At 41.8% G+C, this 20,997-nt stretch overlaps 4 protein-coding genes across 17 annotated transcripts in view; all 4 read left to right on the forward strand.

Moving 5' to 3' along the window:
* LOC135347118 (uncharacterized) overlaps nucleotides 1–16,433 on the forward strand; it is a 29,680-nt gene extending 13,247 nt beyond the window's left edge. For 4 of the 7 annotated variants that reach the window (XM_064544996.1, XM_064544999.1, XM_064544995.1 and 1 more), the window contains 10 exons: nucleotides 12,518–12,589; nucleotides 13,424–13,563; nucleotides 13,855–14,116; nucleotides 14,619–14,690; nucleotides 15,215–15,289; nucleotides 15,351–15,419; nucleotides 15,470–15,541; nucleotides 15,625–15,699; nucleotides 15,837–16,182; nucleotides 16,288–16,433. In XM_064544996.1, coding sequence (XP_064401066.1) covers nucleotides 12,518–12,589; nucleotides 13,424–13,563; nucleotides 13,855–14,116; nucleotides 14,619–14,690; nucleotides 15,215–15,289; nucleotides 15,351–15,419; nucleotides 15,470–15,541; nucleotides 15,625–15,699; nucleotides 15,837–16,182; nucleotides 16,288–16,324 — 1,220 coding nt within the window. In that variant the 3' untranslated portion in view covers nucleotides 16,325–16,433. Of the gene's footprint in view, nucleotides 1–5,416; nucleotides 6,028–6,192; nucleotides 6,235–6,543; nucleotides 6,743–9,409; nucleotides 11,561–11,616; nucleotides 11,683–11,782; nucleotides 11,837–11,917; nucleotides 11,990–12,129; nucleotides 12,202–12,517; nucleotides 12,590–13,423; nucleotides 13,564–13,854; nucleotides 14,117–14,618; nucleotides 14,691–15,214; nucleotides 15,290–15,350; nucleotides 15,420–15,469; nucleotides 15,542–15,624; nucleotides 15,700–15,836; nucleotides 16,183–16,287 lie in introns of those variants that run through there. The other 3 variants (XM_064545001.1, XM_064545000.1, XM_064544998.1) reach the window with 3 other exon arrangements.
* LOC135347129 (protein disulfide isomerase Creld2-like) lies at nucleotides 37–3,798 on the forward strand. Of its 7 annotated transcripts, none has more exons than XM_064545024.1 (5): nucleotides 37–97; nucleotides 297–395; nucleotides 449–529; nucleotides 2,234–2,303; nucleotides 2,921–3,798. In XM_064545024.1, exons 1-4 carry the CDS (start codon nucleotides 52–54, stop codon nucleotides 2,236–2,238), a joined length of 231 nt encoding a protein of 76 aa, XP_064401094.1. In that variant the 5' UTR covers nucleotides 37–51; the 3' UTR covers nucleotides 2,239–2,303; nucleotides 2,921–3,798. The 7 variants fall into 7 exon arrangements, with proteins under 7 accessions (XP_064401094.1, XP_064401095.1, XP_064401091.1 ...); XM_064545025.1 differs by having other exon boundaries at nucleotides 3,577–3,798; XM_064545021.1 differs by lacking the exon at nucleotides 2,234–2,303 and having other exon boundaries at nucleotides 2,921–3,005; nucleotides 3,577–3,798.
* A 59-nt stretch (nucleotides 16,434–16,492) lies between the features above and the next one.
* LOC135347126 (eukaryotic translation initiation factor 4E type 3-like) lies at nucleotides 16,493–18,956 on the forward strand. Its single transcript, XM_064545013.1, has 6 exons — nucleotides 16,493–16,740; nucleotides 17,191–17,263; nucleotides 17,320–17,478; nucleotides 18,098–18,262; nucleotides 18,345–18,402; nucleotides 18,589–18,956. The coding sequence occupies exons 1-6, from the start codon at nucleotides 16,559–16,561 to the stop codon at nucleotides 18,816–18,818; spliced, it is 867 nt and encodes a 288-aa protein (XP_064401083.1). The 5' UTR covers nucleotides 16,493–16,558; the 3' UTR covers nucleotides 18,819–18,956.
* Nucleotides 18,957–19,182: 226 nt separating this feature from the next.
* LOC135347124 (sesquipedalian-1-like) overlaps nucleotides 19,183–20,997 on the forward strand; it is a 4,502-nt gene continuing 2,687 nt past the window's right edge. The window contains exons 1-2 of one of the 2 annotated variants that reach the window (XM_064545010.1): nucleotides 19,183–19,493; nucleotides 20,096–20,271. In XM_064545010.1, the coding sequence (XP_064401080.1) occupies nucleotides 19,301–19,493; nucleotides 20,096–20,271 (369 nt within the window). In that variant the 5' untranslated portion in view covers nucleotides 19,183–19,300. The remainder of the gene's footprint in view (nucleotides 19,494–20,095; nucleotides 20,272–20,997) is intronic. The other variant, XM_064545011.1, reaches the window with a different exon arrangement.

Consider the following 20,997-nt stretch of genomic DNA (forward strand, 5'->3'; position numbering starts at 1 on the left):
AATAAAACACCAGCCCCTCCCCCTGTTGTATGTGTTCTCTGGCTACATCTCATGCCATGTGGATCAGAAGAGCTAGAGTGTTCAAGCAGGAGTGCAAGTAAGAGATAATACTGAGCTAGTGCTGAAGAGTCTATATATCTTCCTGTAAGTGATGCTTGTGAGCAGCACTATGATATAAGTATTACAGTATTAAAAGTTCTCCAACATAACTAAATATCATTTGTACCTGGTCATACTGACGGCATGGTCATTCTAATTATGTTTGCTAATTACTGAGTGTTGTGTTGTGATGACAGTGTGTGACAAGTGTTGTAGCGTGTGCAATGGAGCGGGACCATCAAAGTGTGGGGACTGCTCTACGAGATACACTAGGAACAACAAGGGAGTCTGTGAAGGTGCGTCTCATCACAGTACAGTCACATGATAATCACATGACCCCTCTCCCCAGATGTGGACGAGTGTGAGGTGGAGTCGTTGTGCTCTAGTGGTACCTACTGTGAGAATACTGCCGGGTCACATGACTGTGAAGGTAGGCACATGATCCACTAACTTTGACTGTGCTCATAACTTGAGTTAGGATTGTGCATTTTCACAATTAACAGTTTTCTATCTGCTGGTGTGTTTCGATCAGTGATCACTGTACTGTTGTAGATGTTAGAAACTATTGTAATTGCATTGCTTGTGTCTTTGGACGGCCATAATTTGGTTTGGATGGTCCTGTGTAATGATTTTCTGGTAGCTCAATCGGAGCTCTTTCAGATGGCATACTAAAATCAAATATAATTTTGAAGCCATTTTCGACAAAAAAGCGTGGGCTATATATAGGTGGTGGAAAAGTGTGAAATGGGGTCCGTTAAAATAATTAAACTGAACATAATATCACCTGAAAGAGCTTTTTGTAAGCCTTCAAAAAATACAAAAATGAAAGCACCACAGGTGCTGATGCCTCGGTGGAGATGCCAAAGCTATACATAACATGAAGCTACTAATAGCTTTTATACTGATGAACATTTTTGCAATAATTATTTTGCTGCCATGCAGACTCAAAGAGTGGGTAATGATCGACCATGATTGTGATCGATGCCAAAAGTTCAAGCCTAAAATTAATGGCTGCCATCAACAGAGCCTTGCAGCTCTCTTCCTCACTCTTGCAGCTACCAATAACTAGCGTTCTAGTGCAGAGCTAACTACTAAGTAGAGTAGTAACACTCGGTAAACAAGTTTGGCTACGTGCTCTTCTGAAAAGGCTGCAATGGCATTCCAAGTAAGCAAAACTAGGCATAACTCGAGAACGAAGCATTATTTTGCAAATCCACGAATTAAAATCCAAGTAAACATGACTAGAAGCCTATAGAAACTCTTACTTGCACTTGATTCATCCTTGAGCAGCTGTAGCAGTCTACACAGACAGACACACAGACACACAAACACACTACCGTATACCTCGCTTGCGCTTGCGCATGTGCACCGAGGCATAATTATTGAGATTGGACGAACGGTACGCAAGTTATTGTCCCTCAAAGAGTTGTTATCCAACCTTGGAGAGATTATCCAAACTGGGTCTGTTTGATAGCTAACTTTTAAATAGCTATATGGTATTGATGAGTGTGTGCTGATTGGTAGTAATGTGTTGTTGTTAGTTTGTTTGTTTGTGTATTGTTGTAGCACTCGCTAATTGTGCGTATTGTCCGACTAGCTGTTCATGCGTGTGTGTATACCTAGTTATAGGTTGCTATTGCATTGCTTGTTCCTAGGACAACTTGTCTCTAATGTAGCGTATACGCTGGGTAAAAACAGACTCTTTTGGTTGTTAGCCTTGTGTCTCCATTGTACATGTATCTATCGTATCCATTGGAGACTAATCAACTCAATTTGGTTTTAGTTGCCAAGAGCTACACTTGACCTCTGACCTCCAGTCAGCACACACTGCTATTTGGTGCAGCTTTAGCTTCCCTGTTTTACAAGTTTCATGGGTCCCTTTTGTGAACCCCAACAACTACTGTTACTTCCTTATAAGGCTTATTAGTTACCACAACATAGTTTGGGGAAGCCTAACAAATTCTCTATGTGCAGAAACTATCTAAAAACTCGATCTCCCTTTTTAATTTAATTTTTTACCAGCCTGCCTGTTTCTGTGCCTCGAAAATAACCAACTATACGGTACTAGTCCATGAATCGTTGATGGTCACATAATTGGTAACCTTCACACCCCCCCACACACACACCCCCACAGGATAGTGAGGACGACCGGAGAGAGCTCTTGTCTGGCAGGACAGACCCAACAGCTGCAGGCAGGACTACAGGTACAGTGGGTGCTACTAGGTGTTCACTATCAGCTGTTTGCACAGACCTTGCTAAAAAAATTTAATACTAAATCATTCACTGCATTACCACAAACCACCATACAATGTTGCTATGCAAATAGTATAAATACATGTACATGCATGTAGTATAGTTATAAATAAGAAGAGCAATGATGGCTTCTAGAACTAGACTATGGGAACTCATAGAACACTGGGGATCTACCAATTAACGCTTTATGCTGAGACTTGCATGCTGTTCAGCCTTCACACTGCTTTCCATACATGCAGTGGACAGATTAGTAGCTATACAGGTATATCTGCTGGTATATGCAAGCTAGTCCCAGCCCATTCTCTACTTCAAATCCTCACCATAATTTGTATGTGAGTTTCTATACCACCAAGAGTAGATAAGAGCATCTACCATTGATACCACCTTATAGCGGGGAATTGTCGAGGGTCTAATTTTATCTCGCAGATTAGCCAGAAAATATTAGCCCTCAAAAAGTACCATACAAGTTCTGGAAGCCATCATTGCTCAGGATGTTGTTAGAATAGCAACATTCTATGGTGATTTTGTGGTGATTTTAGGACACCCACACACACACACACACACACAGCGTCTCTTGTCAGCTGAGCTGCTCTGGAGCGAGGGCTGTGATGAGTGTAAGAGTGGCTACAGGATGGAAGAGAACATCTGCGTGGGTGAGTGGGCGTGTGCTTATTCGACCATGTTTCTCTAATAGAACACTATCAGTTGATTGGTTGGTACATGGTACTAGCTAACACTATCAGGCAATTCTCATTGTTGCTATGACAACAATCCTTGTATCAGCCCTACATTGTTCCTTGGTCAATTTATCTATTTTTTGTATACTTGTTACCATTGTACAGGATTGCACACGTATCTAACTCCCTGTTCTGCTTTAGCTGGTAATTGCAGTAGTGTATAGAATAAGGCTGTTTGCTACATGCAGTGTATGGGCTATTATTCCGTTGCATACCTCACAGATACTAATTCCCTGTTAGTCTATGTACGCTAGGCTATTCTAGTGCATACCTCAGTAACAGATACTAATGGATACCACTGCCTACCTGTAGATTCCAACAGATGATTATTATAAGCCGTGTCTACATGTACAGTCATGTATGTACTGTTACGTATGTTCAGACATTCATTAATTAATGGATCCCCCCCCCCCACACACACCCCCACACACACACACACACACACACACACACACACACACACACACACACACACACACACACACAGGATGATATTCTGCCAACAGTGCACTTCACAAAGCACCCAGCTGCCCTCCTCAAAGAAGTTGGTCAGAGTCTGTGACAGCTGCTTCCTGGACTTGAACACACTTTGTTTTTGTATAATTATACCTCATTCATTGTGTTGTCCTCAAGTGATCATTTGATACAATTATTGACTGTGGTCTACAATTTTAATGTACATGATCATGAAATGTTTTTGCAAATCAAATTTAATTGCTGGGAAATTCCCTTACATAATTGGCTGCTGTGGGGAATTCCCTCATTTAACCTACAAGCTACGCCCCTCTTTGACTAGCCTTGAACAACAAAGAACTAATTTGAGATTGATAATGGCTGAATCTACAACACTGAATGCTGCTAGTTCCCCACAGTTGAAGGAGGATGGACTGACTGATGATGACAGGGTATGATATTCACATGATAGATAGACACTCAATGATCAGTGCATTCTCCTAGTGCCTAGATGTACTTGTTGACCACCCATAAACACACTTGGCATCATTCATTCATCACAGTATAGTGCCTACACTCTACCCTGTCAGTGTGAGGTGTTTTATCTCATGTTGTTGTTCTCTCCACATGTACCACTCTCTCTGGATGGACAACAGAGCACCATTGAGGTACGTTGTGTGCAATCACATTCTACCAAGCTGACATGCTTGTGCTCTGAGCACTTGTTGTTAGGAGGTAGACAGTGTAAAGAAGAGCACATACGGATAACTGAATGTGATACTATTCCTTAATTGAGACCAGTAGATCTACTCGTATAGTAGTACCTGAAAGTATGCATGGTTAATCAAGTGTTTCAGTCTGCATGTTTGGCTGTCCACAATTGTTTCCCCTCCCCTGTGTCATGCAATCACTAGTGTACTGTATCACTGTACTAATGTTCTCTTCCTTCCATTTCATGCATCTCCACCTCACCTTTGACTGACCCTCTGAAACAACAGGCTGTAAGTTGGTGTGTGTTGTCAGAGTATTTAGTGTCTGTTGCATATTCTGTGATGTTTCTACTTCCCCATTATTACTCTTGTGTGTGCAGTGCCATAGTGTTATATAGGGAAATATTTAGCATGATCACATTCAACCTCGTAATCATTCATTTACTATCTTTCCACGTGTTTGCCCTGTGGACTCTCCCTCTCTGGATCAACAGGCTGTAAGTTGTGTTTGCACGTGTACACTTATTTTAATGGTTACTATAGGAACTCCTACACTAATTGTAGGAAATCGTAAAATGTCTTTATCTCTTAATTTGCATATTGCCAACTTGGTATTAGCCGAGGCCCACAAACTTATTAGGTTGTACTTTTAATACTTTTGTTGGTTCATAGAATATGCATCTAAGTTGGTACATTATCGTGTTTGTCTCTTCCCATGCACACACTCATTCCTATGTTGGACCTCACACTGATTTGGACTACTGTAGGAGGTGAGCTTCTTAGGTCTAGATGTATTCCACTTGTTGCTATGTGTAGTCAGTCCCATACACACCAGCGTTCAACTGATCTGATGTCTTGTATGTGTGTTAAGATTAAATCTCTCCCTCACATGTACCATTAATTTGATGTGTCTCAGGGTCACATTAAGGTATGTTGTGATTGTGTGTGTGTCTCATGGAGTGCGTGTGTTGTATTGTACGACAAACAAAATCATATGTATCAAAGTTGTAAATGTAAGATGCTTGTTGTACCGTTTACCGTCCCTTCCACTGACCCACCCACTGACCCTTCCATTATCTGCCATTGCTAGTACTAAGTACCTGTGTCTGTACTAGCCAGTGACTATTGAGTTACTACCAGTGTGTTCATATCCCTCTCTCCTCACATGTACCCTCTGTGGACTGTTACTCAACAACAGCGCGTGAGTTTATTATTGTCAGTGTGCGCTGTAGCTGAGCATTATATATTTAATGGCAAACTAGACTGACTTGTGTACATGTACTACTGCATGAAGGCAGAAATTGTGTGGCTTTATTTAGGATTGGTACTGCTCTTGATAGTTTCATGCTGTACAGACGTGTACTTGCAATAATTGATGTATACATGTGTGAATGCATTCGTGTATTTGAACATGTTCATTTCTCTACATGTCCGTGTCCTACTACTTGTTAATGTGACTACTGCTAATGATTACTGGAACAACAGTGGGTAAGTTACAGTATACAGACATGTATGAATGCACTCACTGCTCCTACCATCATCCCCCTCTCTCTGTTTCCATGTGTGTCTTACGCTGGTGTCTCATTGGACTAAACAGAAGGTGAGCGGGACACTGCACTGACTTGTGACTGTACTTGTGTCAGTAATGTTTGAGTTGTACGTATGAGAACATGCCGTGTAATATAAATTATTGACATCATAGTGTACAGGTTTGTGATTATATTCTTTTCTCTCCATACATTTCCATGGTTACTGAATATCTGCAACGATAGAAAGTGAGTCAAACAATGTTGGCAAACATACCGTATACCTCATGTGCATTCAGTTTGTAATAGTGTCATATCCTTACCTGACCCTCGTAGCTACACCTATAGACAACTCATAATGTGTGACCACAAACACACAGTCTAACCCACTCTTGTCTTGTTCACCTTGTCCAGTATAAGGCTGAGAAGGAGAGTGAACTGAAGAATAATGAGACGGTGAGTGTTGACAGTTGCACTTACTACTCTCGTGGTAAGAGTGGTACACGTAGTCTAGCAGAACGACAATGTGTGTACATGTACTGTCCATTGTATGATGAATGGTTGCTTTTTGTCTACCTTTGTGTATGTTTTATAAGTCCACTTTTACTGATTGAATAGGTTAGTGGTTGCTGACCTTTATATTTTGTTATGTGGATTGTACGCAATTTGTTAACCTTATAACGTGCAGTAGTGATTTGTATCAGCTGCATGTTCTATTTGGTGGAATGTTCATTCAGTCGTATATATATTCTTTACTCCCCCCAGAGAAGAGCTGCCCTCCAACAGAGACTGTCTGGTGACATCACTGACCAGGACCGGAGACAACTGCAGGGAGAGCTGGAGGAGGTGGAGGGGAAGATCGAGAAGTGTGTCTCAGAGATACAAGAGCGTGAGGGGTGGATACATAACATTGAGAATGCGATTGCTGAGATACGAGGAATACCAGAGAGACGGAGAAAGGAAGGTGAGGGGAGCAAGGAACTTTATAGTACAGTGAGTGTTGATGCTCATAGTTGCAATCACTCGTACCTGTAGCAACTTGCCAAATTAAAATTTCTGTTTCGTTCGCATATAGTACCATATAACTGGAATATTTGGTGACTGAGGAATTTGACTGTACCTGTGCATGGTTTAGTGATTACTGTGTTTACATTATCAGCCTTGATTACTATGAATATGATTAGTGGTTTGATATTGCAAGCTTGATTGCACATGCACAAAAACAATTGTTTTGCTTATCCAGCTATGAGATGAGCACCCCTCTAGGCCTTATAGTATAAGCTAAAGTGGAGCTATTCATAAGCAGTGAGCAGCACTAGGTATTCAGATTGAGCTTTTGTACGTTTAGTGACCACACCTGTCATGCGCAGGAAAGTGGGTGTGGCTTCCTGTGCTTGGGCGTTCAAATGTTTTCCGCTTGCTCTCAGTACCTTCCTACTGCATTTCCCACTGGCTTGTGCAACAGAATCAGCACAAATGCAGAGACTATAATTATATGCAAACAATGCAAACAGAACAGAAACGTTAATTTGTCCTCTACCGTGACTATAGTTATTAGTAGACTGTACATACAAAATCCATTGTACAATGTTTGTAATCCCGCTCTGCATTTTCTAATTATTTACGAGGAAAGTTAAAATGTTTTTGCTCTCAGTACCTATATATTGCAAGCTTGAGTGCACACGCACAAAAACAATTATTTTGTTTGTGCAACAGAATCAAACTGAAGTGCAAACCCTCGGCGTTAGTTTGAGGTCTATACGTTTACAGCCTCGAATCAAAGTCACGTGTACATCTAGGCCAACGTGCAGTTCATGCTTTTTAGCTTTTGCTCGACAACAAAGCTTTAACCTTTAATATTATAAAACCTTGTTGTGTTGAGGCTAGCCATGCTACCAATACAGTGCTATCACATCCGGGTGAGTATAGACTCATATCCACAGACACACAGATTGACTACTATAGCCCGTGGAGTGCCTCGGGTTAACAAACGCATCATAAACTTTAATTTGTCCTCTACTGTATACATGTAGTGTGTACGTACAGCTGTTGTGAGCTGTCTCAATGTTTCAATGTTGGTAATCCCGCTCTTATTAAACTGTTGGCTTCACCTCTTTCATTACTTAATAAGGTTTGTATGCAACCACTCAAATCATGGATTAATTGCACAAGCACATGCGTAGACTTAATCTATGATTAGCCCGCCTAGCCTTGGTCAACACACACAAATGACATTACTACAAGTGTGTTTGACATACCTGACATGTATTTATATGGTGTGTATTAGTTGCTTACTCCCTTCCATGTGGTCCTGGTTTGATCAAGCTAGAGCATTGTTCCTTTGACTATATTCCACACACTGTGGTACATGTGTTATAATTAATTATGGATACTGTTTATCGGACATTGCATCAATATATGCACACATACATGTACAGTCACTGTGATTGAGTGATTGGGTTGGTAACGTTGTACTGTGTACTTAGTGACATCATCATGTTAATTCATTCATAGCACATTCCTGTAATGATCAGCCACATTCCCTGTCATTGGTGGGTCACTCACTTAGCAAGCTTTAAAGTTTTATGTACGTACAGCTGCTGTATCCATTGTTTGTAGCAGATCGATGCCGGTCCTTCCATTAAATGCTTTTCTATTGTATAACTAGAGCTACCTAGTTGCCTTCCACACTCAATGTACTCTATTGTACATGCACCAAGTTACGTATGATTTGATGTAATTTTGTTTACAATACAACATGTATGTGTGATCACAAGTACTGTTATTGTATTGTGTTTTCACACTGTCTTGGTTGCGCAGAATGTCAATACAATTAACCCTGAGGCGTGTGGGAGACTTTAACATCAAAATCTGAAACACTAATAACTGGTTTTGTTGAGGCTATATCCAAACCAATGGACTACCTAACCTGTAGGGTTGATTATGCCAAGCCAATTGACAGACTACCATATAGCGGATAATTTTTGTGGGGTAAATTATTTTCGTGGCAAGCTGACCTAGGCGTGGTTTACTGGAACGCATGCAATGCAGTGCAGGCAATGAACATTTTGACTCACGAACATCACCGTGTTCGAGTGGAACAAATTTTTACCCCACAAAAATTACCCGCTACGTTTACATGGCATGCGAAAGATAATATATTATTTGGTGAACATTTTGAATTGATTCCTATGAGCTAGCTTGTACAGTGCATGGTAGCTATAATTATAGCTGGTGATATCCATCTGGAAGGACTCTCTGGGCATGCTGTTACCTTGTCTGATCATGCTGAGAGAATATGAGACGTCCTTTTGTTCCAAGTTCTTGGTCAATATGAATATTTTTATAATAAAATTATGATTTGAATTTAAAATGAAGTGTAAAATAAACTGTAACATAATGATATAGATCGAGTTAGCTTGCCACGAAACATCACTCGTCACAGAGACATCTGGTTACTGGGTGGGGCTAGAATATGACTGCATTATAGGCGCATTCTCGAATATAAGCATCTGCTATTGACCCCATGCATGAGCGCATGCGCTAATAATCCAGTTTCTATGGTAGTCCATCTTGTCACCTAGCTGTGAAGTATTGCATATAGTTAGTTACATTCACACATCCTGTTTAGAATCGAAGCGGTTGTTTGATGAGGGGATGAAGCACGGACACGTCTTGGTCAACATTGTCAACATGCTCGTGTTTGGACCGGCGGGAACAGGGAAGACCAACCTCAAGCACCTGCTAACTGACAAGCCCCCTCCACTGCAGCGAGACAGCACTCCTTGTATGGAAAAGCCAGTACGCATTCGACCTGTGTCCAACGCAAAATTCAGGTCAACTGGAAGAGGCTGGGAAGAGATGTCTCAGTCAAAACTGCGCAATCTACTAGCTCAAATCATCGCCAAGCTACCAAAAGAAAGCACTGATCCATCTACGGCATCAAGGGTTGCCGAAAGCTTGAAGAAGATGACCACAACCGAGCCAAGATCGATATCTGGTTCCGATGAGCAACTTTCTGATTCCGATGAGCCATTTTCTGATTATTCAGATGATTCTAGTTCCGATGAGCTAATTTCTGATTGCAGTTCGAGCAACGATTCCGATGAAATTTCTGGCTCTGCAAAGTTGGACGAAGCCATCGATGAAGTGATAGCGAGTGTAGTGAGTGGTGTGGCAGAAGAGCTGAAGCCAGCCACACAGGGAACTGACCAACTGTCGAGCAGTGACCAGCAAGAAGGAGAACTGTTTGATTCCAACTGGGTGTACGTTACCGACTGCGGCGGACAACCCCAATTCCACGACATCAGCCCTCTCTTCATCAAGCACATTTCGGTGGCGTTGATAGTCCTGCGTTTGATTGACGAACTCTCCAGTTTCCCTTCTGACGAGTACTACAAGGATGGGCAACTTGTTGGTAGTCCTCATGCATCTCACATGACCCTCGGGGAGACACTTCAGAGTCTCATTCGATCCATTGAGTCCCATACCTCACAGGACAAGAAGCCGAAGATGATCTTTGTGGGCACATTCTTGGATCAGCTCAAGAGCTTGAATACACTTACCAAGAGGAATCAAGAAATTCTCGACATGCTGCCACCTGATATCAAGAAGCTTTTGGTGTACGAAGATCTTGGATTGAACAATCTGATTTTTGGCCTCAACACGATCAGCCGAGATGACGATTCACTGGCCACTGCCAATAGGATTAGAATTACTGTTGAGCGTTCTATTCCACTACAAGTCAAAATGCCCATCTGGTGGTCCTTCTTGGATTCACTTCTCCAGAGTTTATCTGCCACTCTCGAGCGAGGTGTACTAAGCAAGCAAGAATGTCTCCGATTAGCCACTCGATTTCGTTATGCGCTCCAAGATCTTGAAGCTGCTCTGGACTTCTTTGACGAGGTGTGTATAGCGCACTACTATCCCTCCATTCTCCCCAACACAGTGTTTGTGGATGCCCAGATTCCACTAGACAAGATCACCGAGCTCTCACAGCACGCCATCTCCCTGAGGACTCCTGAAGTCAAATCACACTCTACTCTAAGCTCAGGAGGGATCGAGGCCGAATGGAAGAGATTTCGAGACGAAGGCATAATCAATTTAAAGTTCCTACGATTCTTTGAGAAGCATTACGTTGAAGGCATCTTTTCTCCAGAAGATATGCTGTTGATCATGAAAAAGCTTCTCGTGATTGCTCCCATTCCACTAGTGGAGTCCACTACCCACCAAGTCGAGTTCTTCATGCCATCTCTACTTAAATCTGCTCCCATTGCTAAACTGGACAAAGTCCGTTCCTCATCTGTCCCCCTCGCTATTCACTTCCCTAGTGGGTGTATTCGTTCTGGTGTCTTCTGCTGTACGGTTGTTGATGTAATGCGGAGGCTTGGTTGGGAAGCTGTTCTCCCCTCAAGTGGTCCAATACTTTTCGCTAAGAATTGTATTCAATTTCGAATTCCGAGTCGTCCTTGTGTCATCTCATTGGTTGATTCCTTCTTCTGTATGGAAGTGTATGTCGAAGCCCCCCCTCCATTACGCAAAGTGTTGTGTCCCATAGTTTGTTCTCAACTAATGGAATCCATCAAAGCTGCTTGTGTTGTTTTGAATTACAACAATGATACACCGAAAACAGCGATCGTTTGCCCTTGTAAGAAGAGTGGAAACAAGTTGCACGTTGCCGATGTGAGTGTGGATGGCTATTGGATGTGCTCCCTTCATGCACATGAGTGGGGAGAGCTCAGTGACCAACATAGAATCTGGTTGGACAATAGCGAAGGTTCTGGTAAGTGCATTGTTCAGCAATATTAAAAAAATTATCCTTGTTTCCCTATGTTATAGGTGAAGCCTCCTCTGTTACGAGAGATATGAACACTGACAGAAAGAGTCATCAGCTGCAATACTCCGGTAGTTATGTAGCACTATACGTAAATATTTGCAGCTTTTATATTTGTGTACTATATTAGAATAACAAAGTATTTTCGTATCATTGAATTATCCCCCTCAGGTCCATCGTCCCCTGTAATGGAACCTGTGTGTAGAATGAGTGATCAATATACCAGTAAGGAAGTTTCCGATGGATAAGTTATTTTGCTTGATCATTACAATTATTAATTAGTTTCTCCTCAAATCCTTCTATCAGGTGCATCATCGTCTGCTACGAGAGGTACTTGTACGAAGACTGAGAGAAAGAGTGATCAGCAGCAATACTCTAGTAAGTACAGAACAGTGTATGTATAATCATATATCTGGGGTTAGATGACATTCTGCGTTTAGTGCATTGTGATGGAAGTACTTCATAACATTCATTATTATCTTTATGTAACAGCTCTATTATCTCTCCCCCTCAATTAGGTGCGTCATCCTCTGTTACGGGAGACATGTGTACAAAGATGACATTGAGTGATCAGCAGCAGCAACAATCTGGTAAGTACATGGCTTTACTATCACTTGTTAGATTACGGATACTGAATAGTCATACTGTTTCACAAGAGTGAGAAGAGAGCTGCTGATGCTGCCATTAATCTTATACTTGAACAATCATGGTCGATCATTACCCATGCACTCTTTCAGTTTCCCTGTCATTTTGGACTCTGCTCTGGATTCTGCCTGCATGCAGCAAATTCATTAATGCTATTAGCAGCTTTATGTTATGTAGCGTTGGCACCTCCATTGAGGTATCAGCACCCACGGTGCTTTCATTACTGTAACAATTATTATAATTATGTTCCCCTTCAATTAGGAAAACCATCCTCTGCTACGGGAGATACTCTTATGAAGACTGAGAGAAAGAGTCATCAGCAGCAATACTCCGGTATGTAGCCCCTTTATCTGTGAACTTACTTACAGAAATTTGAAAGCTATAATATTATAGAAGCTATAATATTATATTAATTTTTCAAAAGTTATTACTCTAACCAAAGGTATACCTAAAAACTAGTAAATCATGAATTATAGACACTGTGGACATTTGTAGACCCATAAAGGATACCTAAACCATTTAACTTATGAAGTCTGAGACCTTAGCTGTTTAAGGTTAGTCGATTATACCCACTATAACAATTTGCTGTTGTTCTTATTAATCCCCCCAAACCCACCACCTCGTGTTTCCATAGAAACATTTTTGTAGCTTGGTCATTCACCTACACAATGGTATCAGCACCATTTCTTAGAAAGGTTTCAATCAAAAGATAATTATCAACATTAATTTAAGTACAGCCACTCACACAGTTGTGGTAATCTACTCTCTATAAGCTGCATGGATGCTGCACTGTAATTGTAGCGCCAACTCAGACTTAACAGTGTCCTAAAAAATCTCCATTGGTTGCTGTTATGTCGCTTATAATATACCGTATAGCGCGAAATTTTCGAGGGGCTTAATTTTCGTGGATTTCGTGGGTTAGCAATCCTACACGAAAATTAAGTCCACGAAAATCGTTCTTTACCTGCTATAACGTGCAAGATTTAAAGGCGTGGCTTCCGGTAAGCAGTCATTCCGCGAACATTGTGCAACGAAATGGCTTTTAGAGGCCAATCCACGAAATATAAGTGCCTCGAAAATTTCGCGCTATACGGTATAGTATTATATATGTCACGAATAATTACTTTTTGACCCAATATTTTTACTTGTTTTTTTTGTTATGTTCAGGTGAATTGTCCTCTGTTACAGTAATGGAAGATGTGTGTAAGAAGACTGGAGTGAGGGACCAACAACTAGATCAAGAAATCCCTGAGAGTGACATCGTTCTAATCGCAGAGAAATTTCCTCACCTACTGAACGTGCACAAGGTAGGCAGTACTCTAAATCTTGTATCTACTCATCCTCCTGACATTTTGGCAAGGGGAGCAAATGGTGCACGTGCATGATATTAGGGTGTTGATGACATGTATATATCTAGAGGGTTCGTGACCCCAGGAATTCATTACTATATCTGCCCTGTTAAGAATATTGTTCACCAGAACCCCTCAATTGTATTCCCATTGAGTTTCCTCTAGAAGGTATTTCCGAGCGGCAATGAACCATCACTATAATGAAATCCCCACCAAATAAAACCCTGTTGAGATTGTTGTTTTGTACAGGCTTTGACAATGACCGATCTGCAACATGTTTACGAGAAACTTAAAAGTGCCAGCCCTCACTGGTTCAACCTGGGATTGGCTCTAGGTCTAACTCATCCTGATCTCACCAACATCAATAGCGAGCATCGTGGAAATAATGTGTCGTGCTTGCGTGAAATGTTGGCCAAGCTCCTGAGTACACAACATGTAACATGGAGTCTCCTGTCAGATGGTCTCAAAAGGCCCACTGTGGATCTCATCAATTTGGCTGATAGCATCACAGGTAACTATATTTTCAGTGTTTGTGCATTTTGTTCACTTCACCATGTATCAGTAGTAACTAGGTACTGGACAGTGAGACACATGCATTGGGCTTTTCTTCTATCAATTAACACTTTAAAATAATTATAGTATAGGCCATGCAAAGTCAATTTGGTGTTTCTCAGGCTATTATTCCTAAAATAGCAAGCGGATTGAGACATTTGATAATATTTAATGATAATGATATTCATAGATTTTTAATTGAACCACACCCCTAACTTCCTCAATAAGCGGAAGTGCATAATTTCTACTAATTAATTTTAGTCATAATTATAATTATTCATGACCAAAAAACCATACAAATTTATCATTTTCTTTTCTTTTAGTGCCTTTAATTTGAGGTCACGTGATATTTCTTTTTTGTAAAGCTGCCAATTTCCAAGCGCGAGGGCCTGAGAAACTACAAATTGACTTTGCATGGCCATACATACATGCACTTATTAATATTTTTTACTCATAATTAGGAAAACCATCCTCTGCTACGGGAGGTACTTGTACAAAGACTGAGAGAAAGAGTGATCAGCAGCAATACTCTAGTAAGTACAGAACAGTGTACAGTAGACTCTCGCTATTCCGGCTCTCTGAAGTACGGCCACCTCGATATACCGGCCATTTGGCTTGGCACGGAATGCTAGCTATAATTATGTTTACGGCACAAAACTCACCCTGAAGTACGGCCACTCGCTATTCCGTTTACCGGCCATGCAGTGCTGGCTGTCCCAAGCAAGGTTTTCAATGTAATTTTATACGTGTATTACGGCCGGATATGACGTTTTGGGTGTGGTTTAGCAAATAAAATTGGATTACACTTAAATAGAGAACAGAATGATTCATTATCCTATATTATCCTTGAGACAAGAACCGCAAAAGTAGTCATTAGATTCGAGGTAAGGTCGTTTTTAATTCCGGCCAAGCTGCATGGTCCCAAGGGTGACCGGATTAACGAGAGTCCATTGTATGTGCAATTATTATAAACAATAATTATTGACTACAACGTGATGGTTTTACGCTCTTATGCATGTTGTCATTAATATTTTGTAATTCTTCTTGTTGTTTTCAGTCAATCAATGTGGGACTCTGGCCAATGTTGTTAGTAGCACTGGATCTGGAATGAGTGATCAACAGCCTTGTTTGAGTGAGCATGTTAATTTGCAAACATATACATGAGCGTAACTGCTGTGTCTGCTTTTCCTCAGGTAATTCTGTAATGGAAGATGTGTGCTTGAAGACGGAAGTACATGATCATGATCAGCACATTACTTCTGGTAAGCTTTGTTTTGTAATCACTTTTGTATTTTATTTTTTCCCTCCTCAGACAAATTGTCTCCTGCAATGGAACATGTGTGTATTAAGAAGACGGTGATGAGTGATCAACAGCTATATACCAGTAAGGAAGTGTCGTTGGTAACAGATTATCAGTATAATAATACACGCCAGTAGTTGTTGTAAAATACTGTATCTCAATATTAGACACAGCTGCTGATGTCACTGAAGGAGATACCTCACAAGATGTCCTCACTTCATATCCACACACCATTCCCTCAGGTATGTGCATACATTGTATATAGTGTTCTGTACAGTTTACTTTTAGAGCTATAGGAATTTCATGTCTATATGATTATGTATAACACAATTGTATCGGACATTCCGCCCATTTAACCACACCCCTTTCCTACTCCCAGGAGCTGGTGGACCGAGGACTGTGACCATTGAGGAATTGAAGGAGCATACAAAAGTGACCGACTCTCAACTTGACACTGAAATTAAAAAGAGAGACATGTTGGACCTGGCAGATCACTTTGACAATGTGGACACCTACGCTGTACAACTGGGACTGAGTCCTGCAGAGCAAAGTGATGTCAGAATTGCTCAGCTTGCTAATGGCGCACAAGTAGCGATGGACAAGGCCTTGAGACTGTGGAGACAGCATAATCCAGGGGCCGCTACTTACAGAGCTCTGGTGGAGATGCTGTTGAGAATGGGAAAGGAAGCACTGGCATTTGAAGTTTGTCAGTCAGCAGCAGCTAAGTAAGTCTGCCATTATGTTGATCATGCACACATGCAGACACAGAACACCTGCACCTGTCATCATGCTTATATTCATGATAATTACTTATATCTACACACACACAGAAAACCTGTGCAGAGGAATACCTGTGATGTGCAATAGAACCTAACTCTCTTATAATATTGTGCATGTCATACTTGTACTGTCTTAGTCAATTTATTTCCTTGATTTGTGCTTTTTGTGTGAATTCATTATAAAATGTGGCCCAGTGTGCAATAATAATGGTAAAGGTCGTCCAAGGAACAAACTGTTTGTTAAGCTAGGAAAAGGTCGTCACTAAAATAAACTACATCTGTGTTTTGCTAGTTTCGCCCACTTGTTTAGATTCCCTGCAAGATGGCTGACGGTACAGTGGCAGAAGACACTCTAAGAACAGGGCAAGGTGGTGAAGAGATGCGGACCAGCTCTCCCAGGCTATCAAGGAAGGCAAGGGAAGATGCCGTGGCTGTGAATGAGCCTAGTGGGGGGGACCCTGATAATTATCTCCTGAACTCACCGTGGACGTTTTGGCATGACGCGTGAGTGTGTGTACGTACGTGTGTGTGTGTGTAGAAACTGGATAGTTGAGAGGGGGACAAAATGGTGTAGTTATATATCTGGTGGTGGCCATTGTGTGTGTGTAGCTAGTTATGCCAGTTCTGTGTTTGTGCTGTCCCCCTCCTTGTAAAGTATCGTTGTGCTGTGTCCAGGTAACAAGGTGCAGTCAAGTCATACACTCCCTTCCCTGTTATATTACGCATAGCCTCGAGGCATGATTTGGTACAGGATCATCGTGATATAAAACAGATGTAGCATGAGAATCCTTGTGTTTTATGCAATAGTCATACAGGCAACTGGCCCTCTGTCCCATGCTGTATCTACTACTAGTGTTGTACTCTATAGTGTATTTTGTGCTGTGCCCCTGTACTATAATATGGTGTGTGCGTGTTATTATAATTATATTGTGAATGTTCTCATTATTCATACAGTACACGAAGAGGAGCAACTGCCAAAGATTTCTTTGAGAATCTAAAACCTTTGTGTATAGTCAAGACCATCAAGGTGATGTCCATCACGTTCATTATAATATCAATACATCGCCCCCTACCCACCAACAGGCATTTTGGGGTGTGGTCAACAATATTCGTCCCATAGAGCAGTTGGGCGAGAGAGAGAGCTACCATCTTATGAGGAATGAGAATAGGAGACCTATTTGGGAGGACTCTGATAATGCTCATGGTGGATTGTGGTCATTCAAAGTCAGAAAGATGCACACAGTGAGGCGCCATGATTATAGTATACAAGTTCTGTGATAAGCAACGGCTATGTTATGATAGCCTTACACTGTTTTCCAAATTTCAGTAGTTTTGGTAGCTATCTTTGAGAGACGTAATTTGTGTTCATATTGTCCAATTTCAAAACTAATTGATAGCTCTCAGAATTACCTTTCCAATGATGTGCTTAGATACAACATAGCAGCACTCAAATAATTATACCGTATATCTTCTAATTTATCGGACACTTCTAATTACCCCGGACACTCTTTTGGGCAATTTTCGCTGTTCTAATACAACGGACACTCCAGTACTTTAATATTACATTTGTTCTAAATATCCGGACCATTCACAGACGGCAAGTAAGACTTAGAGTGCTGCAGTTAGATAGCTTTGAGTAGCTAGTTTTAGATAGCTAGTGCAACTATTCAGTCGTATCTTGTTCTATTAAACTTAGCTAGCTCGCATGCAGCTGCTTGCTTGTTCTAATTATTCCGGACACTTCGCATGCTCTGTTCCAATTATACCCGGACAATTTCCAAAATAATTATTTTTTGCTGTCCGATAAATTAGAAGATATACGGTATATTAGAAATCATGTCATAATCCCCCGCCCCCTCAGGCCAAGGTATGGCAGGAGCTGTTGTTGGCTGCTGTGGGTGAGCAGTTCTCAGAGTGTGTGGGCGGTGGTGACTGTGTGTGTGGTGTGAGTGTGAGGATAAGAGGGTTCGATCAAGACATCGTACAGATCTGGAATGAAGACTCAGAACTTCACTCAAAAGCTTCCGTGAGTGCGTGTTGACGAAAGTTGTACTTGTTAAAGTTGAGTGTGTGTTTTAATAATTGTCTTCTTTTCTCCGTACATGTAGGTAATCCAGAAAGTGAAGGAACTGATTCCAGGCCTTGAGATTAATGAATATTATCAATGTAAGTACCTAGTCCCCTACCGCACCTATGTCTTTCCCGCTAGTCCCCTACCGCACCTATGTCTTTCCCGCTAGTCCCCTACCGCACCTATGTCTTTCCCGCTAGTCCCCTACCACACCTATGTCTTCCCCGTTAGTCCCCTACCACACCTATTCATTCCATAACCTCCCACACACGCACACACAGCCAACAGATCTAAAATGCAAGAATCTCTCATGAAGCCGGCACCCTATCATCACCATAGCAACCCGCACCCTCCCTACATGCACGGGGGGCCACGACGTTACCCTGGCCCACCTCCCCCTCGTGGGGGGTACTCTCGTCCAATGTACCCCCCACCCCCCGGGATGTTCCCCCCTGGGCCGCATTATCCCCCACGGCAATTCAGACCCCCCCATCCTAGCCAACAAAACTGACCCTATATCCACTGTGTTCGTATTATTACCCCATTTTATATTTTATTACATTTGTAGTTCTTTATACACGTACACAGTGCACTCATTTTTGTTATAATGTAGCGTCACAGCTAACCCTGGTCTCGATCCCAGGCTGCACTTCCTTATAATGTTATAGGATGTGGGGATTTCCCCAGTTCGAAGCTGGCAGGTAGTCTCATGAATCAGCCGCCGTTCTTTTGTTCCAAAGAACGGCGGCTGATTCATGAGACTAGCTGGCAGGATGGTTAACCAGAGGTCGTTCTGAAATCGACTAATAACGGAAGTGACCTTTTACAGGCAATAATTAATAGACAAGTGTTTACCACGCCCCTTTTAATTGGACAATGCAAAGACAGACACGCCCCCTTTAGGAAGGCAACGCAATAGATCACTGAAAGTGCAAAGCAAGTAGCTTTAGAAGGACAGTTGAACACTATCAAAGCTTCGCCTGTGGATCAACCATGTCTGGAGAGTTTGTGAAGGCTGGGTACTTGGTCAAGAGCCCGCCAGAGTTCAAAGCTCTGGTGGCTCAATGGCACAAGCGGTGGTTCCTCTTGATGGACTCCAAGCTTGTATACCCACTAGCAGCTCGCTACGTGAGGCTAGAATACTACCAGAGCGAGCAAGATGCTAAAAGGCTTGCAGATCCCAAAGGTGAGAAAGCTACATTTTTTCAGCTGGGGGCCTGAGGGCTAGGGGGGGGGGAGAATGCTGTTGCAAGTGTAATTCCAGGAGATCTAGTCTTCCCAAGCCATGCCAGCATGTGCAGCATGATTGCCAGTGTGTGTGTCTGTGTGTGATGTGCAATGGCTATTGGTTGGTTTATTTCCCACGTGCGTATTATTATACACTAAGCTGTGTGCAGTTTGCTTGTCAGATACTTTAGTTAGGTGTGAATGCACGTGGTTGACTAACAAGCCCGTGCAAGGAGTTTCAGTTCATGGACACATTGTGCGGTTCTGTGTCAGCAGTAGCACAGTGTGTACGTGCAATGATCATCAGGGTTAGGAGGGCAGAGTTCTTATAAGTTGAAATTGAGGTCAGATCGACACACATCTCTGTAGTGCTTCCTCACTGTTCATGAGCTCAATATTATCATGTTGATGCAACACTGAGGGTGGTTGCATTGACAGCTTCATTAAGTATCTAGGAAACCAGCTTAAGGGGTCACTACAGCCTATACTTACTAATACAGCATAATATATAAGTGTGGAGTTTCGATTGTCCCACTGTTACCCTTGTTTCCTCCCCTATAGGAGTCATCAATCTCAACTCTTGCACGCAAGTCATCAGTCGTGAGCCTATTAAAGGTCACAAGCATGTGTTTGACGTACACACAGAGGAGAGAGTGTATCACCTGGTAGCAGAGTCTGGTGAGGATAAGCAAGAGTGGGTGGACACTCTCAACACTCTACTGTTCACTGAACAAGACGTGAGCTAGCTTGGTTAATATGCAGTGAGTGAAGTTATGACCTCTCGAAAGCAGGTTGCCAAACAGTACATAAGCCCGTGGGTCTTTTGTCGAAACTTTCCAGAACTTTGATCTGAGCATATCATGTGATAGGCCTTGTCTAGAGCTACAGAATGCATCTTTTAGTTTTAATATTGTGATTATATTTTAGGTACCTCCTGAAAGTAGCTTTGCCAAATCGTTTGTTTTTCAGAAACAACATATGGTCAGGATTATAGCCCATGGTCTTTTGTTGAAATTAACAGCTTTTTTTCCTTTTCAGAACTTTGATCTGAGCACACAGTACAGTTTGTAAAAAAACAGTAATATAAGAGGCTGTGTATTTGTGAGGCTGTGTATTGTGAGGCTGTGTATTGTGAGGCTGTGTATTTGTGAGGCTGTGTATTGTGAGGCTGTGTATTGTGAGGCTGCTTTTGGTGGTTCCATTTATTATTTATTATGGAACTGTGGTTGTTTGTTTTATGGTTCCTCTGCATGTGCTTGTGTGTATGACAAGAATGGACAGAAGCTCACTAAGTGTGTCACTCATAAGATATTTCTGACCTTATTTAGGAGGCGCTGTTGATGCATTTTCTTAATGTCATGTGTGGTTTCTATTACCTTTTCCCTTAAACATCTTCTTAGCATAATTATAATACACCGTGTATATGGTTGTGTGTGCATGTGACTGACTTGTGTGGGTGTCAC

This window comes from Halichondria panicea, chromosome 13, assembly GCF_963675165.1.
Source record: "Halichondria panicea chromosome 13, odHalPani1.1, whole genome shotgun sequence".
Classification (NCBI taxonomy): Eukaryota; Metazoa; Porifera; class Demospongiae; order Suberitida; family Halichondriidae; genus Halichondria; species Halichondria panicea.

Excerpts from the sequence above, each read along its gene's own strand:
- LOC135347126 (XM_064545013.1), top strand. The coding sequence starts at position 16,559 with ATGGCTGACGGTACAGTGGCAGAAGACACTCTAAGAACAGGGCAAGGT. Across the intron at positions 16,741-17,190 it reads TGGACGTTTTGGCATGACGC|TACACGAAGAGGAGCAACTG; the intron begins GTGAGTGTGTGT and ends TTATTCATACAG. Across the intron at positions 18,403-18,588 it reads GATTAATGAATATTATCAAT|CCAACAGATCTAAAATGCAA; the intron begins GTAAGTACCTAG and ends ACGCACACACAG.
- LOC135347129 (XM_064545019.1), top strand. The coding sequence starts at position 324 with ATGGAGCGGGACCATCAAAGTGTGGGGACTGCTCTACGAGATACACTA. Across the intron at positions 396-448 it reads CAACAAGGGAGTCTGTGAAG|ATGTGGACGAGTGTGAGGTG; the intron begins GTGCGTCTCATC and ends CCCTCTCCCCAG. Across the intron at positions 530-2,920 it reads CGGGTCACATGACTGTGAAG|CGTCTCTTGTCAGCTGAGCT; the intron begins GTAGGCACATGA and ends ACACACACACAG.